The sequence below is a fragment of the Chlorocebus sabaeus genome, chromosome X (assembly GCF_047675955.1).
Source record: "Chlorocebus sabaeus isolate Y175 chromosome X, mChlSab1.0.hap1, whole genome shotgun sequence".
Taxonomy (NCBI): domain Eukaryota; kingdom Metazoa; phylum Chordata; class Mammalia; order Primates; family Cercopithecidae; genus Chlorocebus; species Chlorocebus sabaeus.
In genome coordinates this window covers 105,377,564-105,397,347 of record NC_132933.1, presented here as the reverse complement: position 1 = coordinate 105,397,347, position 19,784 = coordinate 105,377,564, and the positions used below count along the sequence as shown (strand labels likewise).

Here is a 19,784-nt window from a genome sequence, read left to right as displayed (position 1 = left end):
CACCACCACACCCGTTAAGTTTTGTATTTTTGGTAGAGACGGGTTTTGCCATTTTGCTGAGGCTGGTCCTGAACTCCTGACCTCAAGTGATCCTCCTGCGTTCCCTTCCCATAGTGTTGGGATTACAGGCATGAACCCGTACCTGGCCGCTCCTGGCCATTTTCTAAGCATTTTTCTTTAAACAAAAAAATTGAAATGAGGTCTCACTCTGTCACCCAGGCTGGAGTGCAGTGGTGCAATCATAACTCCCTAACTCCTGGGCTGAAGCGATCCTCCCACCTCAGCCTCTTGAGTAGCTAGGACTACAGGTGTGTGCCACCACACCCAGCTAATTTTTGTATTTTTAGTAGAGACGAGTTTCATCATGTTGCCCAGGCTAGTCTCGAACTCTGGATCTCAAGTGATCCGCTCACCTCAGCCTCCCAAAGTGCTGGGATTAGAGGTGTGAACCACCGCGCCTGGGCTTTAAGCATTTTTCTATTGATAATTTGCTAAAAAAAACCATTGGTTGTCCATGGCCCGGCGCATGGTTCACGCCTATAATCCCAGCACTTTGGGAGGCAGAGGCGGGTGGATTACCTGAGGTCGGGAGTTTGAGACCAGCCTGACCAACATGGAGAAACTCCATCTCTACTAAAAATACAAAATTAGTCGGGTGTGGCAGAGCATGTCTATAATTCCAGCTACTCCGGAGGCTGAGGCAGGAGAATCGCTTGAACCCGGGAGGCGGAGGTTGCGGAGAGCCGAGATCGTGCCAATGCACTGCAGCCTGGGCAACAAGAGTGAAACTCCATCTCAAAAATAAATAAATAAATAAATAAATAAATAAATAAATAAATAAATAAAAAAGGAAAGAAAAACCATTGGTTGTCCATATCAAAGACTATTATTATTATTATTATTCCTAACTACTATCATTGTAGTGGGGCAAGGAGGGTAACGGAGATGGGGGAGTTCAAGTCTTCTCCATGGTAACCGCAGCATATCGGGAGATTGTACACCCTGACTCCTTTCCCCTCTTCTCCAGTGGTATCGCCCACGATGGGCACCTGTGTTAACCTGATTTCTCCCCCTCTTCCCAGTGGTATCGCCAAGGGGGGGATTGTACCACCCTGACTTCTTCCTCTTGCCCAGTGGTGGATCCCTTGAACATCAGAACACGCCCCATCCTCCCTGGGTAGGAGGCACACCTCTGCTTCTTTAAACTTTGCCCAAACTTATAGAACCGAGTTCCAAAGACCAGCTTCTCCCAGAATCTTGCCCCAGAAGGATTCTACCCGTGAACGCCCTCTCGCCCCCGCCTTCTGTGGAACAGCCCACTGTACGGAATGGGTGCTAAGATGGCCGCCCCCATGAGACACGACATAGCGCAGCCATATTCCTCGCCTGACAACGCCACTCATGGACCAAGTCTCCGCCGATCCGTAACAGGGCTGTGTTCAGTGAGTAGACTACAACCTCTCAGTTCTCCTGATCGTGTGCAAAATCAACAGCCCTAGAAGGTGCAGTGTCGGGGTGAGGACAGGAAACGGAAATCCCCCTCAGAGGCCGTTTAAGTCGTCTTGGCGCGCGACGCTAAATGCAGTGCACGAGGTTTTATGGCGTGATAGTCGCTCAGGTGATTTTGAAGCTTTGTTGGCTTCGGGGGATGATGCATTGGCAGTTGTGGTGTCAACTGGTGGGGAAATAAAGAACCTGATGAATGGGAATCTATGAGTGTCAGGGATGAGGGCCTCTGGAGTAGTCAGGTTTTAGATTCCCTGCTGTGTCTTGATGTCCAGCCTTAATAGTGTGCGCTTTGGGTTTTTCCTTTATCAGTATTCCCAGAGGTTTGCTAATTTTATTAGCCTTTCCCAAAAAACAGCTTTTGACCTTGTTGCTCCTCTGATCACATATCTCTTCTGATGTACCTTTGTTTTCTATTTCTTCAATTTCTGCTCTTATCTGTACTGTTTTCTCTTTATCTAACTTCTTAAATTGAATGTTAATTCATTAATGCTCAGCCTTTCTTTGTTAAAAAAAAATTTTAAGAGCATACCCTTTTCCTTAAGAATCTCTTTAGCTGCAATCAAGAATATGTTGTATACACCGTGTTTTTTTTGTTTTTTTTTTTGACGAAGTCGCACTCTGTCGCTCAGGGTAGAGGGCAGTGGCGCGATCTCGGCTCACTGCAACCTCCACCTCCCCGGTTTCCAGCGATTCTCGTGCCTCGGCTTCCCGAGTCGCTGGGATTACTGGTGCGCGCCACCAAGCCCGGCTAATTTTTATATTTTTAGTGGAGATGGGGTTTCGCCATGTTGCCCAGACTGGTCTAGAACTCCTGGATTCAAACGATCCACTCGCCTCGGCCTCCCAAAGTGCTGGGATTACAGGCGTGAGCCACCGCGCCAGGCCGACTATTTTATATTAGTCAAAATTTTTCTCTTTTTGTAATCGTATAGGCCCACCTCCTTAAAATGTTTATTCTGGCCGGGCGCGGTGGCTTACCCCTGTAATCCCAGCACTTTGGAAGGCCGAGGAGGGCGATTGCTTGAGTCCAGGAGTCGAGAACAGCCTGGGCAACACAGGAAGACTGCCGTCTGTACGGGGAAAAAAAAAAAAAAAAAAAAGCTGAGGTGGAAAGATCGCCTGACTGCGAAAGCCTTGATTGCACCACTGCACTCCAGCCTGGATGACAGAGGGAGACCTTGTTTCAAAACAAAACAAAACAAAACAAAGTTACACTTACGTATTTTATATAGTTTTTACTATCATTATTTATGCAATTTTGTTTCCATTGGCTCGTTGTTATTGTAGAGAGAAACTGTCTGCTTTTGACCAGGCTCGGCGGCTCATGCCTGTAATCCCCGCCCTTTGGGAGGCCGAGGTGGGCAGATCACGAGGTCTGGAGTTCGAGATCAGCCTGACCAACATCGTGAAACCCCGTCTCTACTAAAAATACAAATATTAGCCGGGCATGGTGGCGCTCGCCTGTAATTCCGGCTACTCAGGAGGCTGAGGTAGCAGAATCTCAGAATCGCTTGAACCTGGAAGGTGGAGGTCGCAGGGAGGCGGAGGTAGCAGTGAGCCAAGATTGCGCCACTGCACTCCAGCCTGGGTGGCAGAGTGAGACTCCATCTCAAAAAAAAAAAAAAAAAAAAAAAAAAAAAAAAAAAAAAAGAAGCTATCTGCTTTTATAATTTTACCTTGTATCCAGCCCCTTACATTGTATTATACCCTATGAATTTTAGTAGTCTTTTAGCAGTCTGGTAGGGTTTCTATGTATAAAATAATCTTATTGGCAAGAAAGCTACATTTTCATTTTCATTTCTTTCCAGTGTTCATGTTCACCCTAATTATTTTTTTCTTTTTTCTTTCTGCCTTTTTTTTTCTTTCTTTTTTTCTTTCTTTTTTGTTTTCAGGCAGAGTCTTGCTCTGTTGCCTAGGCTGAAGTGCAGTGACGCAATCTCGGCTCACTGCAATCTCTGCCTCCCAAGTTCAAGCAATTTTCCTGCCTCAGCCTCTCGAGTAGCTGGGATTACAGGTGTGTTGCCACCATGTCCAGCTATTTTTGTGATTTTAGTAGACACGGGGTTTCACCATGGTCTCGAACTTCTGACCTGCTGACCTCAGGTGATCAGCCTGCCTCGGCCTACCAAAGTGCTGGGATTACAGGCGTGAGCCACCTCGTCCGGCCTCTTTTTTTTTTTCTTTAATAGAGACAAGGTGTCACTCTGTCGCCTAGGCTGGAGTATAGTGGAGTGATCTCAACTCACTGTAACTCTGTGTGTGTTTTTTGTTTGTTTGTTTGTTTTTTAAGGATACTGGGTTTTGTCATGCTGTCCAGGTTAGTTTTGAACACCTGGGCTCAAGGGATCCTCTTGCCTCGGCCTCCCAAAGTGTTGGGATTAAAGCCACGAGCCGCCGCACCTAGCCTGATTATTTATATCTTTTCTTTTCTTTCTTTCTTTCTTTTTTCTTTTAGAGACAAATTCTTGCTCTGTCACCCAGGCTGGAGTGCAGTGGCACCATCAGAGGTCACTGCAGCCTCCACCTCTCAGGCTCAAGTTATCTTTCTGCTTCAGCTTCCTTAGTAGCTGGCACTACGGGTGTGGACCACCACACTTGGATTATTTCACTTCTTGTAAAGACGGGGGGGGGGGGGGTCCTCACTTTGTTGCCAATGCTGGTTTCGAACTCCTGGACTCAAGCAACCTTCCTGTCTTAGCCTCCCAAAGTTCTGAGATTACAGGCATGAGTCACTGTGCCCAGCCCACTCTAATTATTTCATCTTCTCTTGTGTGAGCTAGAGCCCACAAAACAATTTTGGGTTATAGCAGACATTACTAATTTTATGGCAATAGCTTCATCATTTTACTTTTTAGCATGGTGTTTCAGGGTTATGTTTCAAAATTGATTTTTGTGTCATTTAAGTGATTTCCTTCTTCCCTGATTTCAGTTTGAGCTTACATTAGTAATGGCTGCTGAATTGCGTTGGATGCTTTTTTGGTGTAAGTTAATAGCAGAGTGTTTCCCCCTGTAATTTGTTGATGTAATATATAGCATTAGGCCAGGCGCAGTGGCTCACGCCTGTAATCCCAGCACTTTGGGAGGCAGAGGTGGGAGGATCACTTGAGGTCAGGAGTTTAAGACCAGCCTGACCAACATAGTGAAAACCCATCTCTACTAAAAATACCAGCATTAGCTGGGCGTGGTGGCGGGCGCCTGTAATCCCAGCCCCTAGGGAGGCTGAGGCAGGAGAATTGCTTGAACCTGGGAGGCGGAGGTTGCTGTGAGCAGAGATTGCACCATTCCACTGCAGCCTGGGTGACAAGAGCAAAACTCTATCTCAAAAAAAAAAAAAAAAGAAAGAAAATACATAACATTATTAAGATTGAACCATTTTTTTTTCTGGAAAGAAGAGGCTAAAAGCTTCCCAATAGAAGAATTTAAGAGGGATATTTCATCTAAGAGTGGAAAAAAAAAACAAAAGAAGACAGAAGAAAGGATCGGCTAATTTCCTTTCATTTAGATTATCAGCTTTCCAGGTTTCCTGCCCTCACAGTCACCCACCAGGTCCCCTTGAACATGCCCATCACCTGCCCACCCCATGGGCCTTAAGCACCCTTAAGCACTGCCCCGGTTCTACTTCTCCTAAACCCAGATCTGCTTTGAACTTGAACTGAGGTGTAGGCTGGCTGAGTAGCAAGTGAAGCACCTGGTAGAGCCACTCAAGAAGAGACCCCAAGCTCATTAATTTGGCTCCAAATTTGATCATTTCATAATCCACCTTGGCTAATGCTCTGGGGATGCTGAACATTGTGGCATGAATGTGGGATGACACTGATGATACGGATACTGTCCTTTTAGGATTTCTTGGCGTCCCTGTGGAGCCATTGAGCCTTACCCCTTACTGGAGGCTGCAGGACCCTCTACACACAGACAGCTGTCCAGCACGGAAGGTGGCCTGAGGCCCAGGGTGAACATGCCAGCTAATGGGACATCACCCCAGGGATTCCCTGCCCTGATTCCGGGAGAACCTGGCAGATCTTTTGAGGTAAGGAAGAGGATCCTATATTTTTTTCTATATGTTGTTTTAGTTTATCTATTTTTAGTTAAATTTATATTTTGGGATAATTGTAGATTCAAATGCGACGTACCATTTACCTAGTTTTTGTCCCCAGTAGTAACATCTTAAAATACCCAGGATATTGACATGCAGAACATTTCCATCCTCACAAGGATCCCCCATGTTGTCATTAAACAGACACAACCACTTCACTTCCTCCATCACTCCCCTCTCAACTCCGGGGCACCACTAATCTGTTCTCCAATAGTATAATTTTTTCATTTCAAGAATGTTGTGGCTGGACACGGTGGCTCACACCTGTCACCTGTAATCCCAGCACTTTGGGAGGCCAAGGTGGGTGGATCACTTGCAGCCAGGAGTTTGAGACCAGCCTGGCCAACATAGTGAAATCCTGTCTGTACTAAAAATACAATTAACCGGGTGTTGTGGTGCGCACCTGTACTCCCAGCTGCTCAGGAGGTTGAGGCCGGAGAATCGCTTGAACCTGGAGGCGGAGGTTGCAGTAATCCGAGATCACATCACTGCACTCTGCCTGGGTGACAGAGTGAGACGTTGTCTCACACACACACAAAAATGTTGTATTTGCTGGGCATGGCGGCTCATGCCTGTAATCCCAGCTCTTAGGGAGGCAGAAGCGGGAGGATAATTTGAGCCTAGGAGTTTGAGACCTGCTGGGCAATATAGTGAGACCCTGTTCTCCATGAAAAGGAAAAAAAAAAAAAAAAGGACAAAAACAAGATACTGTTGTATTATTCAGATTGTACAATATGTACCTTTTGGGACTGGCTTTCATCATTCAGCAAAATTCTGTGGAGATATCAATAGCTAACAGTATATCAATAGTTCATTCCTTTTTTTTTTTTTTTTTTGAGACAGAGTCTCGCCCTGTCACCCAGGCTGGAGTGCAATGGTGCGATCTTGGCTCACTGCAACCTCTGCCTCCCCGGTTCAAGCTATTCTCCTGCCTCAGCCTCCCAAGTAGCTGGTATTACAGGTGTGCACCACCACACCTGGCTAATTTTTTGTCTCTTTAGTAGAGATGGGGTTTCACCATGTTGGCCAGCCTGGTCTCTAACTCCTGACCTCGTGATCCACCTGCCTCAGTCTCCCAAAGTGCTGGGATTACAGGTGTGAGCCACCGTGCCCTGCCCATTCCTTTTTCTGCTGATACTTTTCCATGGCATGGATGTACCACATGGTGTAACCATTCACTGGTTGAAAGACATCCTGGTTGTTTCTAGTTGTTGGATATTATGAATAAAGATCCTATGACAGTTTGTGTAAGGTTTTTGTAGGGATGTGATATTGTGAAATATATAATTGGTCTTTCCTGGCAAACAACTCCTAATATCCTCAGAATCTCTAAAGTACTAAAGGGTCTTTTTGTATGCTAATGAGTTGACTGATGCCTGGCAGTCCCTAGGCAGCTTCCGAATGGGGCTGGTCACAAGAAAGACTAAGGTAGGTTTAGAGGGTTGGGACCCTCCAACCACCTGGGAGGGGAGAGGGTGCTGACAGTCAAGTTGATCCACAAGGGCAGATGATTTAATCAATCATGCCTACATAATGAAGCCCCCCTGAAACCCCAAAAGAATAGTTTGGAGAGCTCTGGGTAGCCGAACGCATGAGGATTCCTGAAGGGTGGTGCACCCAGAGAGGGCATGAAGACTCCAGGCCCCTTCCCCCATGCCTTGTCCTGTGTATCTCTTTATTTGACTGTGATTTATTTGTATTTGTTTTTTTTTGTTTGTTTGTTTGTTTTTGAGATGGAGTTTCGCTCTTGTTGTACAGGCTGGAGTGCAATGGTGTGATCTCGGCTCACTGCAACCTCTACCTCCCGGATTCAAGCGATTCTCCTGCCTCAGCCTCCTGAGTAGCTGGGATCACAGGCATATGCCACCATGCCCAGCTAATTTTGTATTTTTAATAGAGATGAGGTTTCTCCATGTTGGTCAGGCTGGTCTCAAACTCCCGACCTCAGGTGATCTGCCTGCCTCGGCCTCCAAAAGTGCTGGGATTACAGGTGTGAGCCACCACGCCTGGCCTGAATTTGTATTCTTTAAAATATCCTTTATTGGTGGGAGAGGTGGCTTATGCCTGTAATCCCAGAACTTTGGGAGGCCAAGGCTGGAGAATTGCTTGAGTCCAGGAATTCAAGACCAGCCTGGGCAACAAAGTGAGACCTCATCACTACAAAAAATAAAACAGGTGGGGCACGGTGGCTCATGCCTGTAATCCCAGCACTTTGGAAGGCTGAGGTGGGAGGATTGCTTGAGGTCAGGAGTTCGAGACCAGCCTGACCAACACGATAAAACCTCATCTCTACTAAAAATACAAAATTTAACTGGGTGTGGTGGCGGGCACCTGTAATCCCAGCTACTCGGAAGGCTGAGGCAGGAGAATCACTTGAACCTCTGAGGCGGAGGTTGCAGTGAGCTGAGGTCACACCACTGCACTGCAGGCTGGGCAAAAGAGTGAGACTCTGTCTTAAAAAAAAAAAAATCCTTTATAATAAACCAGTAAACATAGTCAGTTTTGTGTTTCCTGTTGAGGGTAAGCGGCCACTGTCTGGGCCGGTGGCTCACAGGTAAAAGAATTTACCACAACAGTTGTAGGTAAAGAAAGGCAGATTTATTAGAGAAAGTAGGAAAATACATTGCAAGAGAGCAACGGGTAGAATCAGCAAAAGAGGAACTGACTTCGAGGAAACGAAGGCTTGCTGGAGATTTTATAGGATGGTTCTTGATCTGTTTGATAACGCCATGGTAGCAGGGAGCTAACTTGCATTCTTCTATCAGCCGAGGTGTTTGATGATGAATTGGAGTGTTTGATGATAAGCAGGAAGTTTGTGAGTTATGTACATTATTTGCTCAAGAGAATTATATGTCCTGGGCCATAAAGAAAGACAGAGCCATAACTTAAACTTACCTGCGTCTTCTTTTTGTTTATATGTCCTGGACCAACTCCTTTTCCCTAATTAGGACTGCACATTTCCCTGAACTTTTTTTTTTTTTTTTTTAAGGCAAAGTCTCTCTGTCGCCCAGGCTGGAGCACAGTGACAGCTTACTGCAACCTCAGCCTCCTGGGTTCAAGTGAGCCTTCCAAGTAGCTAGGACCACAGGTGTGTGCCACCACGCCCAGCTAATTAAAATTTTTTTTTTTTTTTTTTTTGTACAGATGAGGTGCCACTTTGTTTCCCAGGCTGATCTTGAACTCCTGGCCTCAATCAATCCTCCCTCCTTAGCCTCCCAAAGTGCTGGCATTACAGGCATGAGCCACTACTCCCAGCCTTTCCTTGAGTTCTATGAGCCACTCTAGCAAATTAATTGAACCCTAGAAGGGGATTGTGGGAAGCTTGACTTGTAGCTGGTCAGTAAGAAGCTCTGGAGTCTGAAGTGGGGGTAGTCTTCAGAACTGAGCCCTCAACCTGTGGGACCTGATGCTATGTCCTGGCAGATAGTGTCAGAATGGAATTGAATTGGAGGACACCTAGCTGTTGTCTACTGCAGAATTGACCTCTTGCTTGATGTGTGAAGAAAATTCCTCACTCATCTGTTGTCACAGCATGTTATGAGAGTCTAGTAGGAGAAACTGTGTTTGTATTTCTACTCCTACACAGTGGGGTAAATGCATGCGAGGACAATTGCGGGATTATATGCCAAGTGCATATAGAACAGAATTAATAGACAATCTTTTTTTTTTTTTTTTTTTTTTTTTGAGACAGAGTCTCACTCTGTCGCCCAGGCTGTAGTGCAGTGATGTGATCTTGGCTCACTGCAACCTCTGCCTCTCGGGCCCAAGTGATTCTCCTGCCTCAGCCTCCCCAGTAGCTGGGATTACAAGTGCCCACCACCACACCCTGCTAATTTTTTATATTTTTAGTAAAGACAAGGTTTCACCACGTTGGCCAGTCTAGTCTCTAACTCCTGACCTCAGGTGATCCACCTGCCTTGGCCTCCCAAAATGCTGGGATTACAGGTGTAAGCCACCACACCCAACTTTTTTTTTTTTTTTTTTAAATTGATGAGACGGAGTCTCTATCTGTCACCCAGGCTGAAGTGCAGTGGCACAATCTTGGGTCACTGCCACCCCCGCCTCCCGGGTTCAAGCAATTCTCTTGCCTCAGTCTCCCAAGTAGCTGGGATTACAGGCACCCATCACCATGCCCGGCTAATTTTTTTGTATTTTTAGTAGACACAGGGTTTCACGATGTTGGCCAGGTTGGTCTCGAACTCCTGACCTCAGGTGATTCGCCTGCCTCAGCCTCCCAAAGTTCTGGGATTACAGGCGTGAGCCCCGAGCCAGGCTGACAATCTTTTTTTTTTTTTTTTTTTTTTTTGAGACAGTCTTGCTCTGTCACCCAAGCTGGAGTGCAGTAGCATGATCTTGGCCCACTGCAACCTCTGCCTCCCGGGTTCAAGTAATTCTCCTGCCTCAGCCTCCCGAGTAGCTCGGAGTACAGGTGTGCGCCACCACGCCCGGCTAATTTTTTGTATTTTTAGTAGAGACGGGGTTTAACCATGTTGGCCTGACTGGCCTTTAACTCTTGACCTTGTGATCCACCCACCTCGGCCTCCCAATGTGCTGGGATTATAGGCGTGAGCCACCACGCCTGGCCGACAATCATTTTTAATACAGTTTTAGAGGTACAGAAAAGTTAAGATACTGCCTGCAATTCCATGTACTGTCACCTCCTCAACCCCACAGTTTTCCCTATTATTCACATCTTGCATTAGTGTGGTACATTTGTAAAAATTAATGAACCAATAGTGATATATTACTATTCATTATAGCCTACAGTTTACAGTAAGGCTCACTGCTTTGTGTTGTACATAGGGGTTTTAGCAAATAGATCATGATATATATCCACCAGTGCAGCTTCATACAGTTTCATTCCATTTCACCTGTGCTTCAGCGATTCATCCTGCCTTTCCCTCTGCCTGAACCTCTACCAACCACTCATTTTTTACTGTCTTTGTAGTTTTGCCTTTTTTTTTTTTTTTTTTTTTTTTGACACAGTGCCTCACTCTGTGGCCCAGGCTGGAGTGCCACGGTGTGATCACTGCTCACTGCAGCCTCCACCTCCCAGGCTCAGGTGATCCTCCCATCTCAGCCTCCTGGGTAGTTAGGACCACAGGCACATGCCACCATGTCTGACTAATTTTTAGTATTTTTTATAGAGACACAATTTTACCATGTTGCCCAGTGTGGTCTTGAACTCCTGGGCTCAAGCAATTTGCCCACTTCAGCCTCCCAAAGTGCTGGGATTTACAGGTGTGAGCTATCATACCAGGTCTAGTTTTGCCCTTTCTAAAATGTCATATAGTTGGAATCATGGAGTATGTAGTCTTTTCAAACTGGCTTCTTTCACTTAGCAATTTGTATTTAAGGTTCCTCCATGTTTTTTTGTGGTTTGATAGTTCCATGGATTGCAGTGCCAGTTTGCTTAATTCCTTCACCTACCGAAGGGCACTTTCATTGTTTTTAGGTTTTAGCAATGATGAAAAAAGCTACTATGAACATTTCATGTGTGGAGTTTTGTGTGAACATGTTTTGAACTCAATTGGCTAAATAACTAGGAGCATAATTGCTATGTCATATAAGCTTTATAAGCTTTATAAGAAACTGCCCAGGCAGAGCACGATGGCTCATGCTTATAATCCCAGCACTTTGGGAGGCTGAGGTGGGTGGATCACCTGAGGTCAGGAGTTCAAGACCAGCCTGGTCAACATGGTGAAACCCTGTCTCTACTACAGATACAAAAAATTAGCTGGGTGTGGTGGCAGGTGTCTGTAATCCCAGCTGTTTGAGAGGCTGAGGCAGGAGAATGGCTTGAACCTGGGAGACAGAGGTTGCAGTGAGGTGAGATCGTGCCATTGTACTCCAGCTTGGGCAACACGTCTAAAAAAAAAAAAAAAGGAGAGAGAGAGAAAGAAACTGCCCAACTGTCTTCCCAAGTTTTTCACCATTTTGCATTTCCACCAGCAATGAATGAGTATTACTGTTGCTCCACATCTTCACCAATGAAACCACTATTGCAAAATTGTAACTGAGACAGTGAAAGAGATCTGATCTAATCAGCTGCATCTTGCTTCATGCCTCCGAGCTGTCCTTGTTCATTCCTGGGCGTAGGCTGAACTAATTTAGGGAGGAACTTAGTTTGTAGTTTAAAACAAAGATGATAACAGGCCTTTCCCAAGGCAAATCCCCTGCTTGCCTGGGGACTAGATTGCCTTTGTAGGACTAACAAATTAGCCACCCGACTAGAAATTATGGTTTAGGAGTCATGCAGCTGGAGACTACAAGATTCTGACCCTCCCTAAACTGCTCCTAAGATCAGTGCTTGAGATATTTTGCAGACCCTGCACTTGATGGATCAGCTGGCACCACCCAGATCGATAAACTGGCTCATCTGATCTTGTGGCCCCCACCCAGGAACTGACTCAGCACAAGAAAACAGCTTTGATTCCCTATGAATTCGTCTTTGACCTGACCAATCAGCACTTCCGGCTTACACTGCCTCTCCGCCCCCCACCCCCCAAATTATCCTTTAAAAACTCTGATCCCCAAATGCTTGGGGAGACTGATTTGAGTATTAATACAACTCCAGGTCTTTGCGAATTACTCTGTGTGAATTACTCTTTCTCTATTGCAATTTCTCTGTCTTGATAAATCTGCTCTGTCTGGGCAACAGGCAAGGTGAACCCATTGGGCGGTTACACCAGTATTTGGTATTGTCAGCTTTTTAATTAATTAATTAATTATTTTGAGACAGCACAGTGGTATGATCACAGCTCGCTGTAGCCTCAACCTCCCCGGGTTCAGGTGATCCTCCTACCTCAACCTCCCAAAAGTAGCTGGGACTACAAGCATGTGCCACCATGCCTGGCTAATTTTTGTATTTTTAGTAGAGACGGGGTTTCACCATGTTGCCCAGGCTGGTCTTGAACTCCTGGCCTCAAATGATCCTCCTGCCTCAGCCTCCCGAAGTGCTGGGATTACAGGTGTGAGCCACCGTGCCCACCCATTTTTTTTAAAAAAAAATTCTAATAGGTGTGTGGTCTATATCCTTGTTTTAATTTGCAATTCTCTAGTGACATGAAGTTGAGGACCTTTTTATATGCTTATTTACCATCTGAATGTCTTTGATGAGGTTATCTTTTCAGATCTTTTGCCCATTTTTTAATTGAGTAGTTTGTTTTCTTATTGTTGAGTTTAAGAGTTCTTTGTATGTTTTGGATACTGTAACCTCCCAATGGGTTCACCTTGCCTGCTGCCTAGACAGAGCTGATTTATCAAGACAGGGGAACTACAATAGAGAAAGAGTAATTCACGCAGAGCCAGTTATAGGGGAGACTGGAATTTTTATTATTACTCAAATCAGTCTCCCTGAAAAGTCGGGGATTGGAGTTTTTAAGGATAATTTGGTGGGTAGGGGCCAGTGAGTTGGAAGTGCTGATTGGTCAGGTCACAGATCAAATCATAGGAGTTGAAGCTGTCCTCTTGTGCTGAGTCAGTTCCTGGGTGGGGGCCACAAGACCAGATGAGCCAGTTTATGGATCTGGGTGGTGCCAACTGATCAATTAAGTTCAGAGTCTGCAAAATATCTCAAGCACTAATCTTAGGTTTTACAATTGTGATGTTATTCCCAGGAACAATTTGGGTAGAGTCAGAATCTCGTAGCCTCTAGTTGCAAGACTCCTAAACCATTATTTCTAATCTTGTGACTAATTTCTTAGTCCTACAAAGGCAGGCTAGTCCCCAGACAGGAAGGGTGTTTGTTTTGGGAAAGGGCTGTTATCCTCTTTGTTTTAAACTATAAGCCAAGTTCCTCTCATGCTGGGCTTGGTGGCTCATGCCTATAATCCCAGCACTTAGGCTCACACAGGCGGATCACCTGAGGTCAGAAGTTTGAGACCAGCCTGGTCAACATGGCGAAACCTCATTTCTACAAAAATACAAAAATTAGCCAGGTGTGGTGGCCTGCACCTGTAATCCCAGCTACTCGGGAGGCTGAGGAAGGAGAATCGCTTGAACCCAGGAAGCAGAGGTAGCAGTGAGCCGAGATCGCGCCACTGCACTCCAGCCTGGGAGACAGTGCCAGACTCCATCTCAAAAAACAAAACTAAGTTCCTCTCAAAGTTAGTTTGGTCTGTGCCCAGGAATGAACAAAGACAGTTTGAAGGTTAGCAGCAAGATGGAGTTGGTTTAGGTTGGATCTCTTTCACTGTAATAATTATCTCATTATAATTTTACAACAGTGGTTTCAATACAAGTCCTTTATGAGATAAGTGTTTTGCAAATATTTTCTCCCAGTCTGTGGCTTGTCTATTCTGTCAGCAGTGTCTTTTACAGAAGAGAAGTTTCTAATTTTAATAATGTACAACATACTTTTTTTTTCTTTCACAGGTCATACTTTTGGTGTTGTATTCATATACATATATATATTTACAGAGATGGGGTCTCACTAGGTTGCCCAGGCTGGTCTTGAACTCCTGGGTTCAAGCGATCCACCCACCTCAGCCTCCCAAAGTGCTGTGATTACAGGCACGAGCCACTGCACTTGGCTGGTGTTGTATTTAAAAACTCATCACCAAACTCAAGGTTTCTTGGATTTTCTTCTTTGTTATCTTATAGAAATTTTATAGTTTTCATTTTACATATAGGTCTATAATCCATTTTGAGTTAATTTTTTTTTTTTTTTTGAGACAGGGTCTGCCTTTGTCACCCAGGCTGGAGCGCAGTGGTGCGATCTCGGCTCACTGCAACCTCTGCCTCCTGGGTTCCAGCAATTCTGCCTCAGCCTCCTGAGTAGCTGGGACTACAGGTGCACACCACCACAACCGACTAATTTTTGTATTTTTAGTAGAGATGGGGTATCACCATGTTGGCCAGGCTGATCTCGAACTCTTGACCTCAAGTGATCCGCTGCATTGGCCTCCCAGTTTTGAGTTAATTTTTGTGAAACATATAAGGACTGTGTCTAGATTATTATTAATTTTGCATATGGATGTCCAGTTGTTCCAGCACCATTAGTTGAAAAGACTTATTTCTTCACCGAATTTCTTTTTTTTTTTTTTTTTTTTTTGAGACGGAGTCTCGCTCTGTCGCCCAGGCTGGAGTGCAGTGGCCGGATCTCAGCTCACTGCAAGCTCCGCCTCCCGAGTTTACGCCATTCTCCTGCCTCAGCCTCCGGAGTAGCTGGGACTACAGGCGCCCGCCACCTCGCCCGGCTAGTTTTTTGTATTTTTAGTAGAGACGGGGTTTCACCGTGTTCGCCAGGATGGTCTTGATCTCCTGACCTCGTGATCCGCCCGTCTCGGCCTCCCAAAGTGCTGGGATTACAGGCTTGAGCCACCGCGCCCGGCCTCTTCACGGAATTTCTTTTGCTCCTTTGTCAATGATCAGTTGACTGTTTTTGTGTGTATATATATTTCTAGGCTCTCTATTCTGTTCCATTGATCGATTTGCCTATTCTTTCACCAATACCTCTGCCTTGATTACTCTAGTTTTATAGTAAGTCATGAAGTTGGGTAGTCTCAGTCCTCTGACTTTGTTCTTGTTTAGTACTATGTTGACTATTTTGGATTTTTGCCTTTCCATATAAACTTTAGAATCAGTTTTTTGATAGCCACAAAATAATTTGGTGGGAATTTGATTGGGATTATGTTGAATCTCCTGATCAAGGTGGGGACAACTGACATGTTAACAGTATTGAGTCTTCCATTTAGCAGCAGAGAATCCATACGGGTCTGCAGCAACCTCAATTCTTGCCTACTCAGAAGAAAGAATTTGAGGGGCATAAGACAGAGTGAGAGACCGGGACAAGTTTTAGAGTTGTAGTGAAAGTTTATTAAAAAGCTTTAGAGCAGGGATGAAAGGAAGCAAACTACACTTGGAAGAGGGTCAAGCAGGCGACTTCAGAGATCAAATGTGCGGTTTGACCTTTGACTTGGGGTTTTATGCTTCCTGGGTCTATATTACTCCTCTGATTCTTTTCTTGGGGTGGGCTGTCCGCATGTGCAGTGGCTTGTCAGCGCTTGGGAAGGGGCTGCATGCACATTGTGGTTACTGAAGTTGTACGCATGCTCACTTGAGGAGTTTTTCCGTTACCAGTGGAGTGTTCCTAAAGGAAGGTTACATACCAGTTAAACTCGGCCATTTTGCATCGTAGTGCACATGTCTTGAGCCCACTGGCCCAACTCCTGAGATCTTATTGGGAAGCTGCTGATCACCAGTTTCAGGTTTTTTTGTATCTATTGAGAGACTGCCTTTCCCTGGCGCCAGCTGCAACCAATTATTATTTTTATTTTTTATTGTTTTTTTTTCTTTTTTTTTTTTTAGGAGGAGCAGGAGGAGGAGGATGAGCAGGAGAAAAAGGAGGAGGAGAAAGAGGAGGAGCAGGAGGAGGAGAAAGAGAAGGAGAAGGAACAGGAGGAGGAGAAAGAAAAGGAGGAGGAGCAGGAGGAGGAGGAGAAAGAGGAGGAGCAGGAGGAGGAGCAGGAGGAGGAGAAGCAGGAGGAGAAAGAGAAGGAGGAGGAGCAGGAGGAGGAGAAGCAGCAGGAGGAGGAGGAGCAGCAGGAGGAAGAGGAGCAGGAGGAAGAGGAGCAGGAGGAGGAGAAGCAGCAGGAGGAGGAGGAGCAGCAGGAGGAGGAGAAGCAGGAGGAGGAAGAGAAGCAGGAGGAGGAGGAGCAGGAGGAAGAGAAGGAGGAGGAGCAGGGAGCAATTATTATTTTAGAGAAACAATTTTAACTGCCTGAACATCACCTCCTGGTGGGATTTGGGGGGTGGTGCTCTCCTGCTCTGCTCATGTCTAACTACCTAAGATAACTACCTAACTATTCTAACATTTCTGTCAATAAACATACAATATCTCTCTGTTTACTTATATTTTCTGATATATTTCATGCCAAATTTTGTTTGATTTTCCTCATGTATGTCTTCTAGATATTTTGTTAGGTTTATGTATATTTTATCTTTTTGGTGCTAACGTAAATGGTATTGTGTTTTTAATTTCAAATATCAATTGTTCATTTCGGGTATATAGGAAAACAATTGACTTTTATTAAGCCTGTATCCTGTGACTTTACTATAATCACTTAAGAGTGCCAGAAAATCCTTTACTGAAATGAATTGTGAGAGTAGCTAATTTATAGTGGTAGTATGTTTGATTTTGAATGCTGTAGAGTGGAAGAGCATGTCTGGGTTGATGCAGGACCCACAGCTCATAGTGACCAATCACAGATGGCTATACTTGAGCCAGACACACAAAAACACAAGAAGTTATTCATGAGGGAAGACCTAGCATGCCAGACTCGCCCAAAGCGCCTGTAAAGTGTGTTTACCCTGTTGACGAAAAGACTCAAACTCTGTAAAATATTTGAAGAGATTTATTCTGAACCAAATATGAGTGACCAAAGGTAAGTGACACAGTACTCAGGAGATACTGAGAACCGGTGCCCAAGGTATGTGTTAGATGTCCATTGATTCCGTTCGGAAAGGCGGGGCAACTTGAAGTGGGGGCTTCCAGGTCATAGGTAGATAAGAGACAAAAGATTGCATTCTCTTGGATCTTTGATCAGCTTTTCACTGAATACATAATTTACATGTGAGAGGGGATAGACTAGTCTGTCTAATGAAACAACAGGGCTGAGGAAGCAATCAGATATCCTTTTGTCTCAGGTGAGCAGAGGGAGGACATTGAGTTCTGTGTGTCCTTTGTCATCCTGCACCTGTGAAGATAAGCTATCAATTTACGTTGCCAGGGTGAAAATCAACAGAACTTTTTTTTTTTTTTTTTTTTTTTTTTGAGACGCCCAGGCTGGAGTGCAGTGGCGTGATCTCGGCTCACTGCAACCTCTGCCTCCCGGGTTCAAGCGACTCTCCTGCCTCAGCCTCCAAGTATCTGGGATTACAGACACGCACCACCACGCCCGGCTAATTTTTGTATTTTCAGTAGAGACGGGGTTTTACCATGTTGGTCAGGCTCGGCCTCCCAAAGTCTGGGATTATGGGTGTGAGCCACCGGTGCCCAACCCAGAACATCTTAAGGTAAAGGTTTGAGGCCCACAAGGTATTTTCTTGTGGGCAAATTGTGAGGGAGGCATGTAGCCTTTTTTTTTTTTTTTTTTTAAATCTTTGTAGCTATCTTACTTGGGAATAAAATGTGAAGCAGGTTTGCCTAACACTCCTTGGTTTAATGATTTTGGAGTCCTGAGATTTATTTTTCTTTCACAACCCTAAGTACGGGACTGAGTAACATATGCCAAGAGGAGCACCCCTGATGAAGCAGCTGATATGATGGACTGGCTTTATGGTGCCTGTGATATTCACCTGCTGAATATGCCCGTTACCCAGGCCATATTCAGCTATGGTTAAGGGGTCTTTTTGCATAGGCACCTCATGTAAACTTCCAGCTGCAAAATACAGCAATAGTCCCAAAAACCTCATTGAATTTGCTGCCCCAGCTTCCCTTCAGGGATCCCACAGCTGCTAATGAAAACATTAAGTCAACATGAAAATGGGGAGAAGCCTAGGGAAGAGTCAAGTCTACCAGCAAAGTGGAAATCTCTCAGTGGCTATTAAGAAATGGGATGGCCGGGCGCAGTGGCTCATGCCTGTAATCCCAGCACTTTGGGAGGCCGAGGTGGGTGGATCACAAGGTCAGGAGTTCAAGACCAGCCTGGTTAATATGGTGAACCCCCATCTCTACTAAAAAATACCAAAAAAATTAGCCGGGCGTGGTGGCGGGTGCCTGTAGTCCCAGCTACTCGGGAGGCTGAGGCAGGAGAATTGCTCGAACCCGGGAGGCAGAGGTTGCAGTGAGCTGAGATTGCGCCACTGCACTCCAGCCTGGGTGACAGGGAGAGACTCAGTCTCAAAAAAAAAAAAAAGAAAGAAAGAAAGAAAGAAAAAATAAAAAAAGAAAAAAGAAACGGGATGGCTGGGCTTTGGTGGCTCATGCCTGTAATTCCAGCACTTTGGGAGTCCCAGGCAGGCAGATCACCTGAGGTCAGGAGTTTGAGACCAGCCTGGCCAACATATAGTGAAACCCTGTCTCTACTAAAAAATACAAATTAGCGGGCGTGGTGGCGCATGCCTGTAGTCCCAGCACTTGGGAGGCTGAGGCAGGAGAATCGCTTGAACCTGGGAAGCAGAGGCTGCAGTGAGCCAAGATCACACCACTGCACTCCAGCCTGGGTGACAAAGCCAGACTCCGTGTCTCAAAAAAAAAAAAAAAAAAAAAAAAAAAAGGGATGAATAAAATGGAAACTGATGATGTTGAAACAGAAGTCTTAAAACAGCACCATCAAGGTTGGGTGGGCCAAAGGGATCCTCCTTAGTCCCCAAACATTAAAGGGTCCTTAACAAGTTGATTCCATTTATCACAGTGTGGGAGGAATTTAAAAAGCTGGAAAGGCAAAGATTACAATGGGAACTCCGCCATCAACTGCCTGGGGCATTAGCCAGGCAGATTAGTCGAGGTAAAAAATTGACCGGCTGGCGCGGTGGCTCACGCCTGTAATCCCAGCACTTTGGGAGGCCGAGGCGGGCGGATCGATGACAAGGTCAGGAGATGGAGACCATCCTGGCTAACATGGTGAAACCCTGTCTCTACTGAAAATAGAAAAACTAGCCGGGTGTGGTGGCGGGCGCCTGTAGTCCCAGCTACTCAGGAGGCTGAGGCAGGAGAATGGCGTGAACCCGGGAGGTGGAGCTTGCAGTGAGCCGAGATCGTGCTACCGCACTCCAGCCTGGGCGACAGAACGAGACTCCGTCTCAAAAAAAAAAAAAAAACCAAAAATATTGGCCAAGGTCAGTCCGGGAGCTGTAGTTCAGGCCTGTAATCCCAGCACTTTGGGAGGCTGAGACAGGTGGATCACTTGAGCCCAGGAATTCAAAACCAGCCTGGGCAACATAGCGAAATCCCATCTCTACAAAAAAAAAAAAAAAAAAAAAAAAAAAAAAATTAGCTGAGTGTGGTGGTGCACGCCTGTAATTCCAGCTGCTTGTGAAGCTGAGGTGGGAGGATCACTTGAGCTGGGGAGGTCAAGCCTGCAGTAAGCCATGATCGCACCACTGCACTCCGGCCTGGGGGCAGAGCGAGACTCTATCTCAGAAAAATAAATAAATAAATAAATAAAATAAAACAAAACAAAATAAAATAAAATAAAAAAGACCAAGGGCAAAGGTTCTTTGGCTCCACCTCGGGATG

General features: G+C 45.5%; 1 protein-coding gene across 2 annotated transcripts in view; it reads left to right on the top strand.

The window, feature by feature from the left end:
* Positions 1-1,150: 1,150 nt before the first annotated feature.
* The window catches only part of ZNF157 (zinc finger protein 157), a 49,505-nt gene continuing 30,871 nt past the window's right edge, over positions 1,151-19,784 (top strand). The window contains exons 1-2 of one of the 2 annotated variants that reach the window (XM_007991527.3): positions 1,151-1,442; positions 5,350-5,536. In XM_007991527.3, the coding sequence (XP_007989718.1) occupies positions 5,465-5,536 (72 nt within the window). In that variant the 5' untranslated portion in view covers positions 1,151-1,442; positions 5,350-5,464. Of the gene's footprint in view, positions 1,619-5,349; positions 5,537-19,784 lie in introns of both variants that reach the window. The other variant, XM_007991526.3, reaches the window with a different exon arrangement.